This window comes from Lactuca sativa, chromosome 5, assembly GCF_002870075.4.
Source record: "Lactuca sativa cultivar Salinas chromosome 5, Lsat_Salinas_v11, whole genome shotgun sequence".
NCBI classification, from domain to species: Eukaryota; Viridiplantae; Streptophyta; class Magnoliopsida; order Asterales; family Asteraceae; genus Lactuca; species Lactuca sativa.
Window position 1 is genome coordinate 217,267,688 of NC_056627.2, and position 19,539 is coordinate 217,287,226.

The 19,539-nt window shown below is 34.5% G+C and overlaps 1 protein-coding gene across 1 annotated transcript; it reads left to right on the forward strand.

Annotated features, from left to right (window-relative positions):
- Nucleotides 1-397: 397 nt before the first annotated feature.
- Nucleotides 398-1,164, forward strand: LOC111895154 (protein GLUTAMINE DUMPER 2). Its single transcript, XM_023891254.2, has one exon. The coding sequence runs from the start codon at nt 473-475 to the stop codon at nt 944-946; it is 474 nt and encodes a 157-aa protein (XP_023747022.1). The 5' UTR covers nt 398-472; the 3' UTR covers nt 947-1,164.
- The last annotated feature ends 18,375 nt before the right edge of the window (nt 1,165-19,539 follow it).

Here is a 19,539-nt window from a genome sequence, read left to right on the forward strand (position 1 = left end):
TTGATGTTTTTTGGGAAAATCAAATACATTATTGAGAAAAATAATAATAAGATCATATGAAAAAGTAGAATGATGATTTAAGAATATATTAAACTCAGCCCAATTTTTCAGACCATGAACACAAAATCAAATGTACAAGAAAATTATATTTAGCCATTATCTATCTATCTATGTAAATATGTAATAAACCAATCATTTTGACTAAATTATTAATTTTTTTTGCATGTCAAAAAAGTTACAAAGTGATAGTAAAAGTAGTGTAATGAATAGAAACCAAAGTTGAGGCAAGATACAAAAGACACCGTAAACAACCAAACCCACCATGTTACTGTGTCTGTCCGCCGCATAAGTGGCGTCACCACTATTAGCTCTCGCTGTCTATAAAAGCCACCTCATCCAAACAACTCTTCATCCACTCATCAGCAAAAAACAATTCCAACCTCCTCAGTTCTCATACCATTTCTCTCTATTGATGGCAGTTCCGTCGACCTTTCTCATGGCCCCATCGTCGCCGGTGGCTATTCAAAGGTCACTCTGGCACTCACCGGTTCCCTACCTCTTCGGAGGTCTTGCTGCCATGATGGGTCTCATTGCTTTTGCTCTCTTGATCCTCGCCTGCTCCTACTGGAAGCTCTCCCGGAACATACAGAACACCGAAGACCTTGAGTCCGGAGACGCTAAACCAGATAACAACAAGACGCCACCTGTTACTGTTTTTGAAGAAAAGTATCTCGTAATCATGGCTGGACAAGTGACACCCACGTTTCTGGCAACACCTAGTTCTAGCAGAGCGTCGTCGTTTGGTAGTAGTAGTAGTTGTGGGAGCAGTTCGGTTACAACGTCTGAAGAGAACTCGTTGACTCCGGAGAAGGAAAGAGATGGGAACAGTGATCAGGTACAAGTAAGGATCACCGAGAACCATGAGTCCGCAGATCAGGTGTCTTAATAATAATATATTGTATCTTGAGAAAGGAAATTTTGTCTTCGAGATGGTGATCTAAGTAGTGAGATGTGGAGTGGTGCATCATAGATATGATAGGGGGTTTTGTAGGTGATGATAGGATTTTTGTTTGATCGCTGCGGTGAACGTACATAAACTTATGGAGAATCTAAAGAATTTTTATTACACGAGTCCAATAAAAATTGTCGAAGTTTCTCTTTGAAGGTTTTATGTTGCTTAGCAAAAATATCAAAATTAATTCAGAAAAACAATTTAAAAGGCTGAACTTAAATAAGGTTTTTAGTTGCTTAATTATTTAAAAGTGAATTAAATATGTATTTATATAATTACGTGCTTTTCAATTTGCCAAAGCTAAATCAGTAAGAGCATTTCTGTAAAAACCTTTTTATTATTACTTATTTTTATTTTGTCATACAATTACCATTGTAAATAAAATGTTGTTAAACGTTACCAAAAGGTCCAAAACTTTACTCCAAATTCGGTTGCTTTTAACCATACCGATTGGTATAAGGTAAACTCATTGGGCTCACATATCTAAATTTCAGCGAGACTGCAAGTCCAGTTCATGTCTTCTCATTTTTAGTTATGTTCTATGTTTAGAATTGCAACCATTGAAACCAGAACCGAAGCTGACCGTTTTTAAAATGCTTCGTTAAATTTTAGAACAGATTGAGAACCAGTACAGGGTACATGTATTCTAAATCTGTTTAATATTTTAATTATACAACCAATAGTCCAATACCATGACAATGCTATTATTCTAAAAAAAAACAACAAAAATAAAAACCACAGAGAAAAAAGTATACATGATGAAAGTGTGCTTCGTACAAAGAATCTTAGTTAAAAACTAGAAATAGTCTTTATAATAATTGCAATAAAGTTGATACTCCTTCTCGTTGCTTATACATGCTTTTTAGCTTAATTTAATCGTTTTTTATTTTAACATGTATTTAGGAAATTAATAGTATATCATATCAATCTTGCTTTTATGTCATCTCTATATTTTTTTTAGTGAATTGCAAAATTGATCTGTATAGTCTCTCATTTTCTATGGATTTTGTCCCTACGGATTTAAAATTACAAATTACGTCCTATCAGCATGTTTCATTATAGAAATCTTCGTTGGACTTAACATCCATCAACTTATTCCGTTAAGATCTCTATATGCCACTCGCAAAAGGATATTTATGCATTTTTACTTAAGGGACTAACTCCCAACCTATTACTGCAATAATGATTGGTCTCTCATCTCCAATTCCATCTCGTATCCAGAAAACCATAACACGAATGACGATAATCTTTCATCATCTGCGGATTTTGCTACGACCGGGTTTTCCTCTATTGGGTGAATACTTTGACACCAGCGACATATATGGTAAGTTGCTCGATTAAACACATTTAAAATCACATGCAAATATCAAATGTGGTAGATTTAAAATTGTGCTTTTTTATTATAAGAAAATCCCACCTTCTTTTGCGTAGAAATTCACCATGGTGGGAGGCTTACGATATTTACAGGGATAATATATGTTGAAGGATAAGTGTGAATCATTGATTTGGTCTCTCATCTGAAATTAAAGGAACAATCATCAGATGGACTGAGAGACAGAGAAGTTTATGTGCGTTGGATTGGAATTCCGATGTATATATTTTAACAATGAGTGTCAAATGGGTACAAAATTTGGTAGAATTTTCTGATCGGTCATCAAAATCTAGAATCAGTTAAATTTCGGTTGTTCATGCGCTCCTTAATTTATCAGATGCCAAAGCTCAGATAAAGATAGATTAGATCATAGGCTACGTAAAGGAAACTTAAACAAAAAGAAAGGTTAGATAAAAATACAAGATAAGGATCCTTATTGATAATCAGAGATAAGATATTTCGACAAAGAGAAACAATCTGAAATTTGATTGATTTGAATCTCGGATGGGATCATACGAGATTGCAAATTTCAATGAGGAATTAAGGACCATGAATCGGCAATCACATTTTCTTCAAGAAACCATTAAATTTCGTTTAGTATAATTCCTTAGTGAAGATATCAACAATTTCACTATGAGATAGAAAATAAAATGAGTTCGATGCTAACATTTAAGACGGACGGAGATTGGCACGCGAGTGCAAATGCAGAATGGAGCTTGATTGCAAGACCCACCCGTCGAGCAGGCACGAAAGTCGACCTTAGTGATCCGACGATACTGAGTGAAAGGGTGGTCGCTCAACAGATAAAAGTTATGATCTTTAATGAAATGGTAATTATGAATATCTATGTACTTGGTCATGTAGTCTTGAGTTTGATTATGAGAAGAAGTAGAGGTTGCACTTGAAGAATCACAACAGATGAGAATTTTCTTGATTCAGGAACCATAGTCCAATGATTGGTCATCTTGATAAGATTTTCAGGTGAATCAAGCAGCAACAATGCATTCTGTTTTGGCTGCTGAAAGAACAATGCAATTTGTTTATTGGATGACCAGTTCATCAATCTAACATGGAGGAATTGACGTCCTCTTGAGGTATTTTTTGACGGGTTTTCTAGGTTATAAGAAATCATATGAGCAGAAAAACACTTAAACCCTTAAGTTCACTTGTAAACTAGAAAGGATCTATGTTTTCTCTGTTGATATCAATAAAATATAAACATCAAGAAAACCTAGGGAAATCCTACTGTTATTTAAAATCATGTAGGAGTGTAGATACATAACTTTTGACTATTATAGCAAATAATCAAGTCAAAAAACCTCTTGAGTTCCTTGGAAAGCAAACACCAAAAACTTGAATGTCTCTAATGACTTGTACCCCAAACCCAATGAACTAGAAGACTTGAGTTGATGGGAGAGGGAGAGCAATTTTCGGCTTTAACAGGAAGAAGAAGAGAGTGCACGAAAGTAAGAACCTTAGGGGTTCTATTTATAGTTGATAAGGAAAGTCATGGATAACACTACTAGAATATTATAATAATATCTCAATTATGATAATTATCCAACTCCTTATTTGTTAATGAGGAATCATTCTAGACACCTTATGAGGCTTCCCCAAACCGTCACGCTTCTCCCCATGCGAAGGTTCTGGAACCACTCTTGTTTAACTATTAAACAATTGCAGTGGAACCCCTGCACTTTCAATTAATTCTATTTAACTCAAAATTAATTCCAATTTATTTTTGATTAATTATTAATATTTAAAATTCACATATTAATCATATAATATATTAATAAATCATTTATTTCAATTTCTAATTAATTTATTAATCAAATAAATTAATGAATCAGTCACCCGCTTTCTCCAAAAGTCATTCTATTTAGTTACTCGTTATAAAGGAAACCCAAAAAGGACTTTGCTTCTATTTTAAGAATATACCAATTTACTTATTGGTTTAGACACCTTAATTTGAGAGTCTCCCACTTGGATAAGTTTGTAACTATAATTGCGAGTATAGAACTTGAAATAAATAGCAAAAGGTGTTTTCCAAAGCCACTACCAAACTCTGATTAAAATCAACTATTGGCCCTGAGATAAGTGATTATATATCCCTTTGTTTTCATGATATCGTATAATAACGGGACATGGATAAAAATCTATCTAAATCTCCAAGATTCTGTTTCTCGATTTCCTGATTTGTAACGACTGTATTGGGCTTCAAATTGAACACATCCATTAGTCTTGGCTGGGCCTAACACTATATATATAGTTAACCTCAAATCATCGAGGGGCCTAATTATATTGCTTTCATGTTAGGGAAAAGAGAAGGAAGAAACTTTGACTACATAACTGCAACCTTTACTCACTAAATAATATATGATCCTATGTTTTATAACACGATGTTATTGATGTGTTTACGCAACACCGATATACAACTGATTTGTAAATTACGACTTATGTATCTCTGTTTGAAGAATAGTAGATATTATCGATTTAGAATTACTCGTGACTAGATCCATGAAGTAATCTCTAAGCGTGGTTTTATCCAATATTTCAAATCTCTATTTTCAAAGTACTCCTAAATATTGTAGCAACTCCAATTGCAATGTCTTAACCTCCATTGACAATCTAAAGTCAATTCATGACAGTCTTAGTTCATTATTTACTTCCTAAAGTAGGATTGATTGTGGAAATTTGAATAATTGAAATTAAACATAGGAAGTAAAACATGCTAAATGAAATATAAGAAAAAATAATTGAATAAGGCAACACAATACACATAAATAATTCTCTATTATTCATTCATGTAAGTCAACTACATTTATTTTGTTACAAGTTTCAAAAATATCATCTAACCACTAAAACTAACATCGTGTCTTAAACCTCTGCTCCTAGCATGCTGGTAGTGTTTGAATATGCTCATAGCCTTTGTACAAGGATCTGCAATGTTATATTATGATGTTGCTCTTCACTAGAATGTGTCCTTCTTCAACATTACGTCGAATGTAATTGTACTTTATTTCGATATGCTTGGATCTACCATGATCCCTTGGTTGTTTGTGAAAGCTACCACACCTTCATTATCACATAATAGTTCCCTTGGTTTCTAAATACTCGGAACGACTCCACGATATCCGATATACTTCTTCAGCCAAACCTCTTATTTTGATGCTTCACTCGCTGGAATGTACTCTGACTCACAGGTGGAATCATCCACCATGTTTTGTTGGAACTCTTCCAAGTAACTGCTCTCCCATACAATATGACTCCCCAACCAGACTTCAAACAAAATTTTTGTCAGTCTGTTTGGAAACTGGCATCACTATAACCACTTATTCTTCACGTATCACTACCACCGAGAACTATGACCATGTCATTTGTTTTTTTTGCAGATAATTAAGAATATTGTTTATTTCTATCTAATGGGCTCTACCAGGATTTCCATGAAATCGAATAATGATGCTCAAAGCATTAGACTCATCAGGGCGAGTACATATATTTGCATACATGATCGATCCTACAACCGAAGCATATGGGACTCAATTCATGTTAACTATCTCATCATTAGTATTGGGAAATTGAGTCTAACTCAACTTAATATTACTATGAATAAGTCATTCACCTTTCATTGAATTCTCCATACTAAAACGTTTCAGTATTTTATCCAAATATGTACTCTAGCTAAGACCAATATGACAATTGTTTCTACCCTGATAAATTCTTATTCCAAGAATCTAGGCTGCTTCCCCTAGATCCTTCATAAGGAAACACTTTTAAAGCCAATACTTAATTTCTTGAAAAGTTGGAATGTAATTTCCTATAAGAAGTATCTCATCAACATAAAACACTAGCAAGGTCAATATACTCCTACTAGGTTTGACATATACGTAGGACTCATATTTACTTGTAGAGAATCCAAATCCTTTGGCTTTCTCATGGAAGTAAATATTCCAGCTTTGAGATGCTTGTTTCAATCCATAAACAGATTTTTCAAGCTTACACACTTCCCATTAAGTAAAGTGGTTTTAACATCCATTTTCCATAATTCATAATCATGAAACGCAACTATATAAAGTATTATCCTGATACTAGTAATCTTAGCTACTAGTGAAAATGTCTCATCATAGTTAATACCTTAACTTTGAGTAAAGCCCTTAGCAACCAGACTAGCTTTATAGTGTGTACTTTCCCATTCATGTCGGTATTCCTCTTGAAAATCCGTTTGCACCGGACTGTCTTTCGACCAGGTACATGATCAACAAGGTTCTATACTTAGTTATCATTTATGGACTGAATCTCACTCTTAATTGGCTATTTCCATTTCACAGCTTCATGGCCTACCATCGCTTACTTGTAGTTAGAAGGTTCATCCAAATTTTCTAGTGTTCTATCACTAATAAACGTTTCCCCATATGATATAATATGTCAAGAATAGAATGTTGGTGGCATGCTAACCCTACTGGATCGAAGAAGATGTAATGATTTGTCAACTGATTCAACTGGAATTTCTTCCTTGTGTTGAGTGATAATGTTGTATGAGTTTCTTCAATTGGATGACTCTTGAAATTTTTTCAACATCAATAGCATTCCCATTGTACTCTCTGAATATGAGCTCTCTATCGCAAAAGACTCTCTCTACAAACTATAAAGACCATATTCTAACTAGGTCTATAGAATATGTATCCAAAGGACTTCTGTAGGTAGCCAATAAAATAACACTTCTTGGATTTGCGTTCATGTTTTTTTGTGAGTCTCTCGTCTTATGAGTCATTCACAACCCCAGACCTTGATATGTGCGACCGAGGGTACCTTCCCTGTCCACATCTCATGAGTTTATTTTGGCAGCCTTCTTAGTTGGGACAAGATTCACGTTTTTATTAAATAACTCTTCCATCAATTACTGAAAGCGAAATGAAGTCCAACCACAATGACCGAATTGATTATCGCCATGAATAAGGATACTAGATTACCTAGTAGAAAATATTTCAAAATCATCACAAACCTTGATGTGAGTAGCCTTTTCTAAAGCATATCCCTAGAAATGAAATGTAAGAGAAGCTCGACTCATCATGGAACCAGCCATACCATGTAGGGTTCGATTACGCCTTTCAGCCACACCATTGAATTATATTGTTATGGGAGGAGACAATGGTGAAACAATTTGTCATTCTTTAAGATAGTAGTTGAACTCAATACTAAGATACTCCTCGCCTTATCTTTATCTTCCGGCCTAATTGATTCTTGACTTATTGATTAAACTCGTTGAATTTCTCATAGGTTTTTGATTTATGTTTGATTAAGTACATATAACCATATCTACTATAATAATCCATAAAAGTTATGTAATATTGATTAACATATCTTGTGGAGGATATAAATGGGCCAGAGCCATTCATATGGATGAGGTCCAATAATCCTTGACCTATTTCAAATGACCCATTTAAAGGTGCGTTAGTCATGTTTCCCAATAAATAATATTCACGTTCATCATCTGTCATAAGATCAAATGATTTCAACACTCCATGCTTTTAGACTTGGGTGATGCTTTTCTTGTTTGTGTGCCCAAGATGACAATGACATAAATATGCATTGTCTAAACCATTATATGAATCAACATGAAACACATTATTGTCTAGGTTATCAACAAAAATCACAATTTCATACACACCATTACAAGGTAAAGCTTCAAACATAAAAACACCATTTTTATAAGCGGAAATATAACCAATAGCATTATTAAATGAATATCTAAAACCATATCTGAACAATGCATGAAATGAAATAATGTTTCGTGTCATAATCGAAGAATGAAAGCAATTTAACAAATCAATCCTAATACTACTACTAACCATAAGACCATAGGTCCCGATCTTGGTAATAGGTGAAGTGCTCCTATTGCACATTACCACTTTCAAGGCTCCACTTCCTTAATTTTTATTAGTCCTTTCAAATAAGAACAAATGTGGAAATCACATCTCGTGTCAAGGAACCAAGAATGAGAAAGTTGTTTGTTATTGACTGGAAAAGGGTAAATTACTAAATTCGATGCCTTGATCTTTCCATCTTTTAAGTCCTGTAAGTATTTGTGGCAACTTCTTCTCCAATGACCCTTTTTTATACAATGAAAAAAGTGGCCCCCTTTGGGTTACTAACAACAGGAACATCAAATTCAAGCTTCGACTTGGACCCACTACCAGAACCTCAAGAATGGGCCCTCCCTTTCCCATTTGATTGGGAAGGAACATTTCTCTTTTTTCCCTTTGCCAAATACAATGGCAAAGACAGGAGCAATTATAGAATAAGGGACTTTTTTCATCCTAGATTCAGCAGTTTGCAACAAGTTGTGGAGTTCGGTCAATCTCGGCTCCTTATTATTCAAGTGATAAGTCAATATGAATTGATCATAACAAGTTGTGGAGTTCGGTCAAACGACCAATTGAGTCTTCCCAAATGCTCCATGTATCTCCATATCCTTTGACGTGAGCACAAATAGATTCTCCTTCCTTTAACTTGCATACCATGAGAGATTTGACCACTTCATAGCATTTATGCCCAGACTTATTGTAGAACTTTCCAACAAGGCCGATGCACATCTCATATGGCCAGTAGTCCTCATATAACTTTTCAAGTTCTGGCATCATGGTAGCAACCATGATGCAAGCAACCTTTGTGGCGTCGTCGGAATGGTTGTTGTAAGCAGCTATTTCTTCAAGATTAGAAGGAAATTCAACGATTTCCACAAGATGCTTTTCGAGAGCGTATTTCTTGTTCTCAATTCAAAGAGTCTTCTTCATATTTCTCATCCAGTCCATATAGTTTGGACTAATGAGCTTCTCTTTTGACAAATTCAAAGAGAAAAGTGAAGTTAGAACTTTGGGGAGTAGCAGATTGAGTAATAGCAAGATCACTGGTTCCATACATCTATAAAGAGACATAGTTTTAATTAGTGATATAATTCCTTAATACTTTAACCCAAATAAATATTAATGGCTAGGTTCCAGAAAACATTTCACAATAAAGAAGATGGATGTTTTAATCTAATTGCAAATTTATCAAGGTAGATAACACACATTTACCAATTTCAACCTAATATAAAATTCATAGGTCAAGTGAGATTCATTGAATATTATCAATAACATATTTAATCTCAGATTATGCTCTTCAATTTGTGACTAGGATGTAGAGGATCAAAAATAAAATGTGAATAACCATGAAAAGCCGCTTGACAACCTCGAGGTCATTTATTACCCCAAATTGACGTGTCGGTAAACCACACATGCTCCATCAACAATGATAATTTTCGATTTGTCTATCACTCAAATTTATAGTCCCAAATTAGTGTGTTGGTTAACCACACACGCTCCACTAATGACAGATAAAGAGTGATGTGGATTTTCATGGATTAGCATACACTTCACATTTTTCCTAAAGTAACTGGATTTTGGATTTATATATAAGGTTATGTTACTTTATAACATCGTAATTTTAATGAGCTTATGTCCTATCAAATACGTTTGGTAAGTTACCCTCCACCATAAAAAAATGTGGTGGGTGAGAGTGGAAACCCATTCAACGGTCATTTTATTGATCGTTTCTTTACGCCCCCATTATAGTATTATTTCATGAATGAGGGTTACTAGTGATTGGACTGAATTTTCTTATATGTATAGTATATTAACCATTTAATAATATATACTATAAGGTGTACTTTAAACCTTTTTCAAAAAATACTATGTTTAAAATTTATTTTTGAAATTAACAACTAATTATTTAATTTTAACCAAACAATGATTTACTAATTATCTTTTAATTAACCAATTAAATTAATTTAAATCATTAAATAATTATCTTCAAATAATAAATTAATAAAATAATTTAAATTATTAGGAATTAAATAATTATCTTCAGTTAACCAATTATTAAAATAATTCAAATTTAATCCAAATCCCACATACCTTCTAATTGTCGAAAAAGGGTATATGGTTACCTAGTTTTAATTATCGAAATTTTAAGGAATTTAAAATTGTAATTAAAGAAACTAGAAACTCTAAAGGTTACCAAATAATTTTCGAAAATAAGGGGTGGAGGCTTCGGTTCCAAGAACCATATCCATTTTCGAAGAGCTCAAGCCTTAGGGTTTAATTTCCATAAACCCTACATTTAATCTATTCACCATTATGCACTATTAATTAGAAAACTAAGGCTATGATACTATTGATGAGTTTTCTAGGTTATAAAAATTCATATGAGTGGAAAAATATTTAAACCTTTAAGTTTACATGCAACCTAGAAAGGATCTATGTTTTCTCTATCAATAGCAAAAAACTATAAACATCAAGAAACCATAGGGAAATCCTATTATTATCGAAAATCATGTAAGAGTGTAGATACATACCTTTTGATTATTATAGAAAAAAATTAAGTCAAAAAACCTTTTAAGTGCGTTGGAAAGCAAGCACCAAAAACTTGAATGCCTCTAATGGCTTGTACCCAAAGCTTAACAATTAAAAGAGTTGAGGAGAGGGAGAAGGACAAAAATTTTCGAATCTAAGAGGGAGAAGAAGATATTTCACAAAATTAAATACCTTAGGGATCCTATTTATATCTGTTAAGGAAAGCAATAGATAACCTTAATTAAATATTATAATAATATCTCAATTTGGTAATTATCTAACTCCTTATTTATCAATAAGGAATTATTCTAAAAACCTTATGAAGCTTCCTAAAACCAACCCCCCCCCCCCCCCCCCCATATGGGAAGGTTCTAGAATTTCTCTTGTTCAACTATTGAACAATTATAACTTAACTCATGCATTTTAAATTAATTATAATTAACTCGAAATTAATTCCAATTAATTTTTTTATTAATTTTTAATTAATTATTAATATTTCAAATTAATATATTTATCATATAATATATTAATAAATCATTTATTTTAGTTTCTGCTTAATTTTAATAAAATTAATTAATTAATCAGTCTCTCTCTTTCTCCAAAAGTCATTATATTCAGGTACTGGTTATGAGGGAAAACCCAAAAGGACTTTACTTCTGTTTCAAGAATATACCAATTTAGTTATTGGCTTAGATACCTTAAGCTAACATTTTTTTCAAGTTGTAAGCCACCATAATTTGAGTTGTGTAAGTTTGAAGAGAGAAACATATTTAGGTTGGTGTGGAATCGAGCATGAAGATCGCTTGAAAACATGATAACTTGTTTACTTGCAGTGAGATAGAATAATGATGATATCCTGCCTCAATATTTCTTTTAATCAATAGGTTCACTAGTTGGATTGGAATAGATCTTATGTCCAAATCCAATGGGAATCTTGGTAGAGGCACAAGAGTCTATAGAGTATTTTTTTCCCATAAGTTCGTTAACATATTTCTGTTGATGGATAAGGATGCATTCATTTGTCTGCTTGACTTGGCATCCAAGAGAGAAACTTAGTTCTTAGTTCATAATCATTTGGAACTTGTTAATCATAAGCTTTGCAATATCGTCTACCATTATTTGATCTGTCGAACTAAATATGATACCATCAACATAATTTTGGAGAAGCATAACATACTTTCCATTTGATCTTCTAAACAAAGTAGGATTGAATATTCATCTTTCAAAATTTAAGTGCTTAAGAAACAATGTTAGAGTATCATACCTGGCCTGTGGAGCCTGATTACGATCATATACAAGTTTTTGGAGTTTGTGGCAGTAATTTGGAAATGCAAGATTAACAACGCGAGGCGGATATTAGAGATAAAATTCATTTTTGAGTTCAACGTTGAGAAAGGCGCTTTAAATGTCAGTTTGGTAAAGTTTGAAGGCTTTTTGGGCAGCAGTCGCAAGAAAATGTGATTGCACCAAGACGAGCAACATGGGCAAAGGTTTTATCATAGTCTTTGTGTAATGCCTTTTGGCTACTAGCCATCCCGTATAATTAATGATAACTCCTACTTCATCAAGCTTATTTCAGAATACCAATCTAGTTCTGATTCCAAGGTGATCCGATAGAGGAGGAACCAAAGTCCATACATGATTTTGATCAAATTCAACTAATTTATATTGCATTTTTGTGATCCAATCTAAGTTATCTAAAGCCTATTTGATAGAATTATGTTCAACAAACTAAACAATGGAAAAAAGATACATTCATGTTCAACATCGATTGTGAATCTTGTTTGAACACTTTCATTCATCGTTCCAATAACTTGATTTGGGGAATTATCGCTTGTCCATATATTAAATAAATAAAGATCATATGAAACAAAGGATCCAATGTCAATTGTGGAGTTATGCCGCATCAACTAGTTTTCTTCATTTATTGGTTGATGTACCCCTTACATTTGTAAACCTGACATATCAACATCATTAGAGGGAACATCAAAGAAATTCACATCTTCATCGATTGTCAAAATGATATAACCAAAGTCAATAAACTTATCCTCTATATCTTAGAAACTTCTGTTTTGAGATTCAAAGGTTCAATTACTGTTAGACATTAGAGGCATAGTAGTCAAGTTATTCACCCTTCAACCTAAGAAGGATATAGTTTGGAATCAAATGGAGCAAACATTGGTGGAGGGCCAAATATGGTTTGAGAAATAGGAGGAGTGGAATTATGTTGAGTTTCCATGGCGGAGGTGAACCTCAGGATGAGCCTACACACTAAATCAAAGCATTCTTCGATAACACAATTTGATCGTTGGAGAACATGATAAGCCTTGGATTTTGAGAAATATCCTAAGAATATGGCTTCATCTGACTCTCGTTGGAATTTGATATGGTGATCTTGGTTGTTCTAGATAAAGGACCTTCTTCCAAAGATATGTAAAAAGGGAGATTATGGGTTTTCTACCATTCATGGCTTTGTATGGAGTCATGTTAAGATGTCACTTGATGATACTTTCGTTCTGGGTGAAACAAGTAGTGTTAATTGCTTTGACCCATAGATATAGAGTAAGATTTTCCAAGTTCAACATTGACCTTGTAGCTTTAACTAAAGTTCTGATCCTTTTTTGATGACACCATTTCTTGAGAAGTATATAGACCTGGGAAGTTGTGATCAATCCCTTTGTCTACTAGAAAAGTTTCAATTGTTGTGTTGGTAAACATAAGTTCCAATTGTTGATTTGAATTCTGTGTACTAGAAGTTTAACCAATGTTTCTATCCCTTTAATGAATTTGATGAGTTCATCTGCGGTCTCGGATTTTAACCAATGGAAGAAGAAGAATAGTGAATTGAGTGAAATCTTCAATAATCACTAGAAGTCACTTTTTGTGATGGAGGCTTTCGACTACTGATGGATCACATTATTCATCAATAATCACTAAAATGTAATTTTTGTAGTGGAGGATTTCGAGTGTTGCAGGACCACAAAGGCTTTTGAAGCTTGTTTGACTGCTATAAATGCTCAATTCACATTTAACAAACTCAGCTTTGACTTGAACATCCTCCAAGCTCCACCTTAAATAAGAACTTCCTCTCCATTCCTGCTATCAAGCCTTGAAATGGGCCTACCACCTGGAAACATAAACCTAGTCCAGGAAAAGCTTGAATTTATGTTTGTGCATGTCATTGTCACCATATTTTCCGAATTCTACTTGGCACCAGACTTCTGAATGCATAACCTCCTGAAGAAGACTCTGAACAAGACCAATCGCCAATGATCTTCTTATCTCCATATCACTTTCATGGTTTGAGTCTATCAATCCATCTAAGTTCTTATTTTGTGCATTAGTACCATATACCCGACAAACATCAAGCGTTCGCTCCAAGTGTCACAAGATCCACTTGACCACTTCCTAATGAGCTTTCTCCCGATTTCCTCAAATAACCAAAGAACTACCAAGACATTTGGACTAATCATGATTGAGAAACTGCAATACTTTCTCAATGTAGTGAGAAATGTATAACCATCCTACTCTTGTATCTCTCTGAATCTCCATCATTGTTATTATCACGACAAAGATCCTCAGTCCTATTTAGGATCCTAGATGTCAAAGGTATCTGAGGATCCCTAAACATATGTCAAGATCCAAACTATTATTATTATTATTATTATCCTGGCGATAGAGGATCCATCCAAGAAACCTGAAGATCTTGCTACCCATGATCAGACTGCCGACATTGCAACAATTAAGGATCCTAGTCTTCAACCCATTCACTGGAATCCTAATGGTTAGGATCCCGATCCAAATAATTAGGATCCACCGAGATCCTGGATAAAACCCATTATAGAATTCCTAAAAATGGCACAATCCCAAAAGAGGAAAGAAGTAACAAAGCATTCAAGATGACGACCTCACATTTTGTGATAGTCCAAAGGAAGTTATATAGGAATTACATGCCAGGCGGATACCTAAAATATTTGATAGATCACGAAGCTACAAAAGTCCTAAAAGACATACATGGAAGAGATTGTGTCAACCATGTGGAGCACCAGTCTCGAAGTTCCAATATACTAAGGGTGGGGTACTACCGGCCAACAATAAAAAAAAGATACCCTTTTACATGCACAAAAATGTCATCCTTTTCGAAGACATAGCAACATCCTTCATTAACCGGCGGAACTTATACACCCTATCATCTACTCCTAGCCATTCATCAAATGGGGAATGGATAGAGTAGGGAAGTTACCAAAGGATCCTGGTGGAAAGGTCTTCATGCTAGTAATGAAAGAATATTTCTCAAAACGGATAGAGGCTAAAGGCTTTGTTCAATTAAGAGACAAGGAAGTAGTCTCATTCATCCAACGCAATATCCTAACCATGTTTGGGATCCCATCCAAAATCATATGTGATAATGGATCCCAATTCATAAGCAAAAGAACTATAGCCTTTTTCATCAGTTGGGGAATTAGAACGATAATGTCCACTCCTGTTCACCCTCAAGCTAATAGTCAAGAAGAATCCAACAACAAGATCATAGTCAACAATTTGAAGAAAAGGCTAGATGAAAAGAAAGGAAGATGGGCTGAGGAACTTCCTTTCGTCCCATTGGCAGATAGGACTACGTAAAAAATAGGCACAAGTCAAACCTCATATTCCTTTATATTTGGAACAGAGGTTGTGATCCCGATGGAAGTGGTGATCCCAACAGCAAGATACCAATTTTGAAATTAGGAGGACAATGATGATTTCCTAACTTAGGATCTCGACACTATTAATAAACTCAGGGATCCTGCCGGGATCCAGATTGTTGCTGATCAACAAAGGATCGCCAAAGCATACAACAAAAATGTCAAAGTTAGAAGATTTCGGGTAGGTGACTTGGTCCTTAGGAAAGAATTCCAAAAAACCAAGGATACTAATACAGGAAAGTTGGCACCCAAATAGGAAGGTCCATATGTTATTGATTCAAAAGCAGGAAAGGGGCTAATTGGTTTGCCACCCTAGAAGGAGTCGTTTTGACAAGATCTTGGAATGCTATACACCTAAAGGGATATTTGATGTAAGTTAAATCTTTCATTTTCCAACAAATTCGAGGTACACATCTTTTACCCTTTGCTTTTGTCTAAATTCATTTATTTTTCTTTTCTAAAAAACACCATTACTAACTTAAGCATCAAAAGGGAGGTAGCAAGGCTAATGCCCACCCCAAGCTAACGTTTGCAATTTGCAAAAATTCAAGGATCCTAGTCGCTACGAATAGAGACTGATCATCTATCCTTTGACTAAGGGTACTTAATCCTTTCTAAGGTATAAAGAGTTAATAACATCTTTCTCACGAGTTTAGCTTTCTACATCTCACTTGGACGCACGATATCTTATTATGGGATGTGAGTAAGAGGATCATTTCACGCTTTAGTGACTTAGAAACCCTTTTATTTCTGAACATATGTTAAGATCCTAATGTGTAATTTGTGGTTTATAACATTGTCATGTTATCTTAAGTTGAGATCTTCCTTAGTGAATATCTTATGTTGGGATCTTCATTCATTACTTTGTATCTTGGGATCTTCCCTAGTGAAAATCTTAAGTTGGGATCTTCCCTAATTACTTTCTAGGTTGGGATCTTCCCAAGTGAAGTTTTAAAGTCAGGATCCTCCCCAGTTACCTTTTTGTGTTGGGATTTTCCCAATATTTCTTAGAGTTGGATTTTTCCCCAGCAGAATCTAAATAGCGATTTTTCCTAGAAAATTCCTAAGTTGGATTATATTGAGAGGGGTCCTTCCTTATACAAGCTCGAAGATCCTATGGAATTAAAGGACTTACAACAAAAAATTTCTCCTAACTCAAAAAACTTCAAAAGGTCAAAACTAAAACTAATGATCGTCAGGTTCTATCTATCCTTTTTCCTAGCAATCTATTTTCTAACATTATTGTTAGGGCCAAGATCCTCAACCATATTCAGGATCCTGGATCTTCAATAACTTTCAGGATCCCAAACATATCTCAAGATCGTAACCATTATTATTATTATTTCGTAACACTTCTAACAAATATATGTGTAGTATTTTTCTCACATGTATAGGATTAGTCAATATAAGAATCATTTTCAATGAAGAAGCACTTCAATCAGGCAGAGGACATGGGAATACCAAGTCAAACCAACATATTCATTTTTAGTCAAAAGGATACCATAAAGATCAGACTTATTGTTACTTAGACTAGACTTATGACAACACTTGTACTCGTATGTTCACCATTTAATTTGTAACTCATTGTTTTGGTCAAAAATCAAGTAAGTAAAATCTAACCAAATTGTATGAGAGGTTGTGATGTTCATGTTTAATCAAGTAAGAGATGATAATTAGAGTGACACAATTGATTTATAAGGAAAGCTCTTGACCCTTGATAAGATCTTCAGCATAAAACCTTGGGAGGTGATAATGATCACCTGCCTTGATGGTTTTATTGATGTAAAAGGTTTAATAAAAAGATAAATATGTTAATGCAAGCACAATTATCATATAAGAGGTAAGTATGTATGTATTGTGTTGCTTACATGTGCTATTTATAGTATAATGCTAATAACAAGAAGTCCGAAAATTCCAGGATCCTCCAGAATCAGCATATGAATGTTATTTGACTTGGCATTCTAGGTCTTTTTCCTGGTTGAGATGACTCTCCATTGAGAATGTGTCTTTTGTTGACTTATTTTGCACATGTAAGAAAAATAAAGAAAATATAGCTATTACAAGTTTTAGAAATATTAATGGTAAGATTTAGGATACTTGGATATGTTTAAGGATCACAAGGCTTCAGAAATATTTGAGGATCCTGAATATGAGTCACGGATCCTATCCTAACAATTGCCCCCAAATTATATATGTGAAATATCAGGGTTAGTTTTCCATACTAAAAGGTATAATTTAAAAATAATAAATGAAAGAAATAAAAGAGTTAGAATTTTATACCCAAATCAGATAGCGTTTATTTGTCCTAGGTTAATCATTATGCGGTCAAATCGTACCCTCTCTCTTCTGCCATTGGTTTAACTAGGGTAATCCTCTTAACTCTTTTTAACAATTCCAACACGTCTCCGACTAACTTCACAGGTAATTCCTTCCATTTTTTTGTACTTTTCCTTTCTTCGATCATAGGAATGAAGATAGTCCGTTCTCGCACTAGCATTACCGCTCCTGCAGAGATTGAATTTGTCAATCATGCGCTTCTGACCAAGATGAGGTTTGTTCTTTCAGCGATGAGGACATACAGTCCATTAAGGTCAATGGTGCTTTTACCTCTGATGTAATCTTCATGTCCTTTGATCCTTTTTTCAGCCTGATTTTGTTTCTCCTTCTTAGGTATGCATTCTTGAATATCCCTTTCCTCTAGGCCTCAAATACCCTTTTTTGGGTCTTATTTCTGATTTCTTATCAGCCACCAAACTTTACTAATTCCAAGTAATTCCCATTATTTGGAGAATTTTGTACTGGATTGAGCAAGTGAATCATTTCCAAAATCTAAACATTGGTAGCTTCCATTTTTGATCTCTCTACTTTTGGGAGTTCGCATTTTAGTTTAGCGTTAAAACCAAAAATCTCCTTTTGTCTTGAAAACCACACATAACAATGGAGCCTGGAAGGAAAAGTTCTTTTTTGAGGCGAGATTCTATAGATGACAGGGATCTACAACCTAGAGCTTGGGTTGAAAAGGGTAGGATATAATTTATTAATCTTTTGGATCCAATGATTCACATTTCTTATTTTGTACATTTTGTTGCAGGTTACAAGTTTGGTGAAGCTTTTCCTACTGCTGAGGATACTAAAGATAAGGTGAGGTATTTTCTTACTCTACCTTTCAGACATCAGATCATTCAAACTCGACTCTCCTAGTCTTCAAGTGGGTTCTTCTTCCACCACTTCAATGACCACTGGTAAGGATCCTTCTCGGTGTTCTTATATAACTTATGGGGATTCTTCTTAATCGGCATGATCCAAAAACTCTCGCTCTAATGCCCGATTTGTCTTGTCTGAACTTGAAAATGACATGTCTAGTGGTTTGCTCATGGTAAAGAAGGAAAAGATCCCTCCTTCACTTACTCCCAATAAGTCCCAGATCGAACTCACTGTGAAGACATCTACATCTTGCAAGAGAGAACCATCTGATGCTTGGGATCTTGAGATCGCAAAGATAAATGAGACCTTAAAGAAGCTGATCTCCTTCTCCCAATCTATGAGCGTTACTGTTTTATTTTTCTTTTAGTTTTATTACCTTCCTTTTAGGTTCCTCTTAGGTTTTCGATCACGTCTCTAGCTCCAGTGTGGTTGTTGCTATCTAGGAAACAAATATCAAGCTTGCGGAAGACGTAGCCAATGCGTAATCCTGGAATTTGGCTGGATGGTGAGAATCTTTAAAAAAAACTAACTGCTAAGCATATTAGTACTAATCAGCATCCTGAAGGGCGGCAACAGAAGGTGGGTGAAGACGAGAAGGTTCCAGGTTATGATAATCAATCCACAGTTTAGTCCTATTTAGAAAAAACATTTTAAATGTTTTTTTTGAGGGATGTAAGACAATTAAGAACTTTGTTTTTACTGGGTTGGTTTGCAACCCTTTGAATGCTATGGTTGTTTTATATTTCTATATGCGTGGTTGACACGTATGCTTGTTATGATTGTAGTTTTCTGAGGATCCTTAGGTAATAGGATCCTAAAGTGTAAGAGCTCTTAAGATCCAAATACCATGGAACCGTTAGTAATGAACTTGGG

Coding starts and splice junctions, on each gene's coding strand:
- LOC111895154 (XM_023891254.2), top strand. CDS start 473: ATGGCAGTTCCGTCGACCTTTCTCATGGCCCCATCGTCGCCGGTGGCT.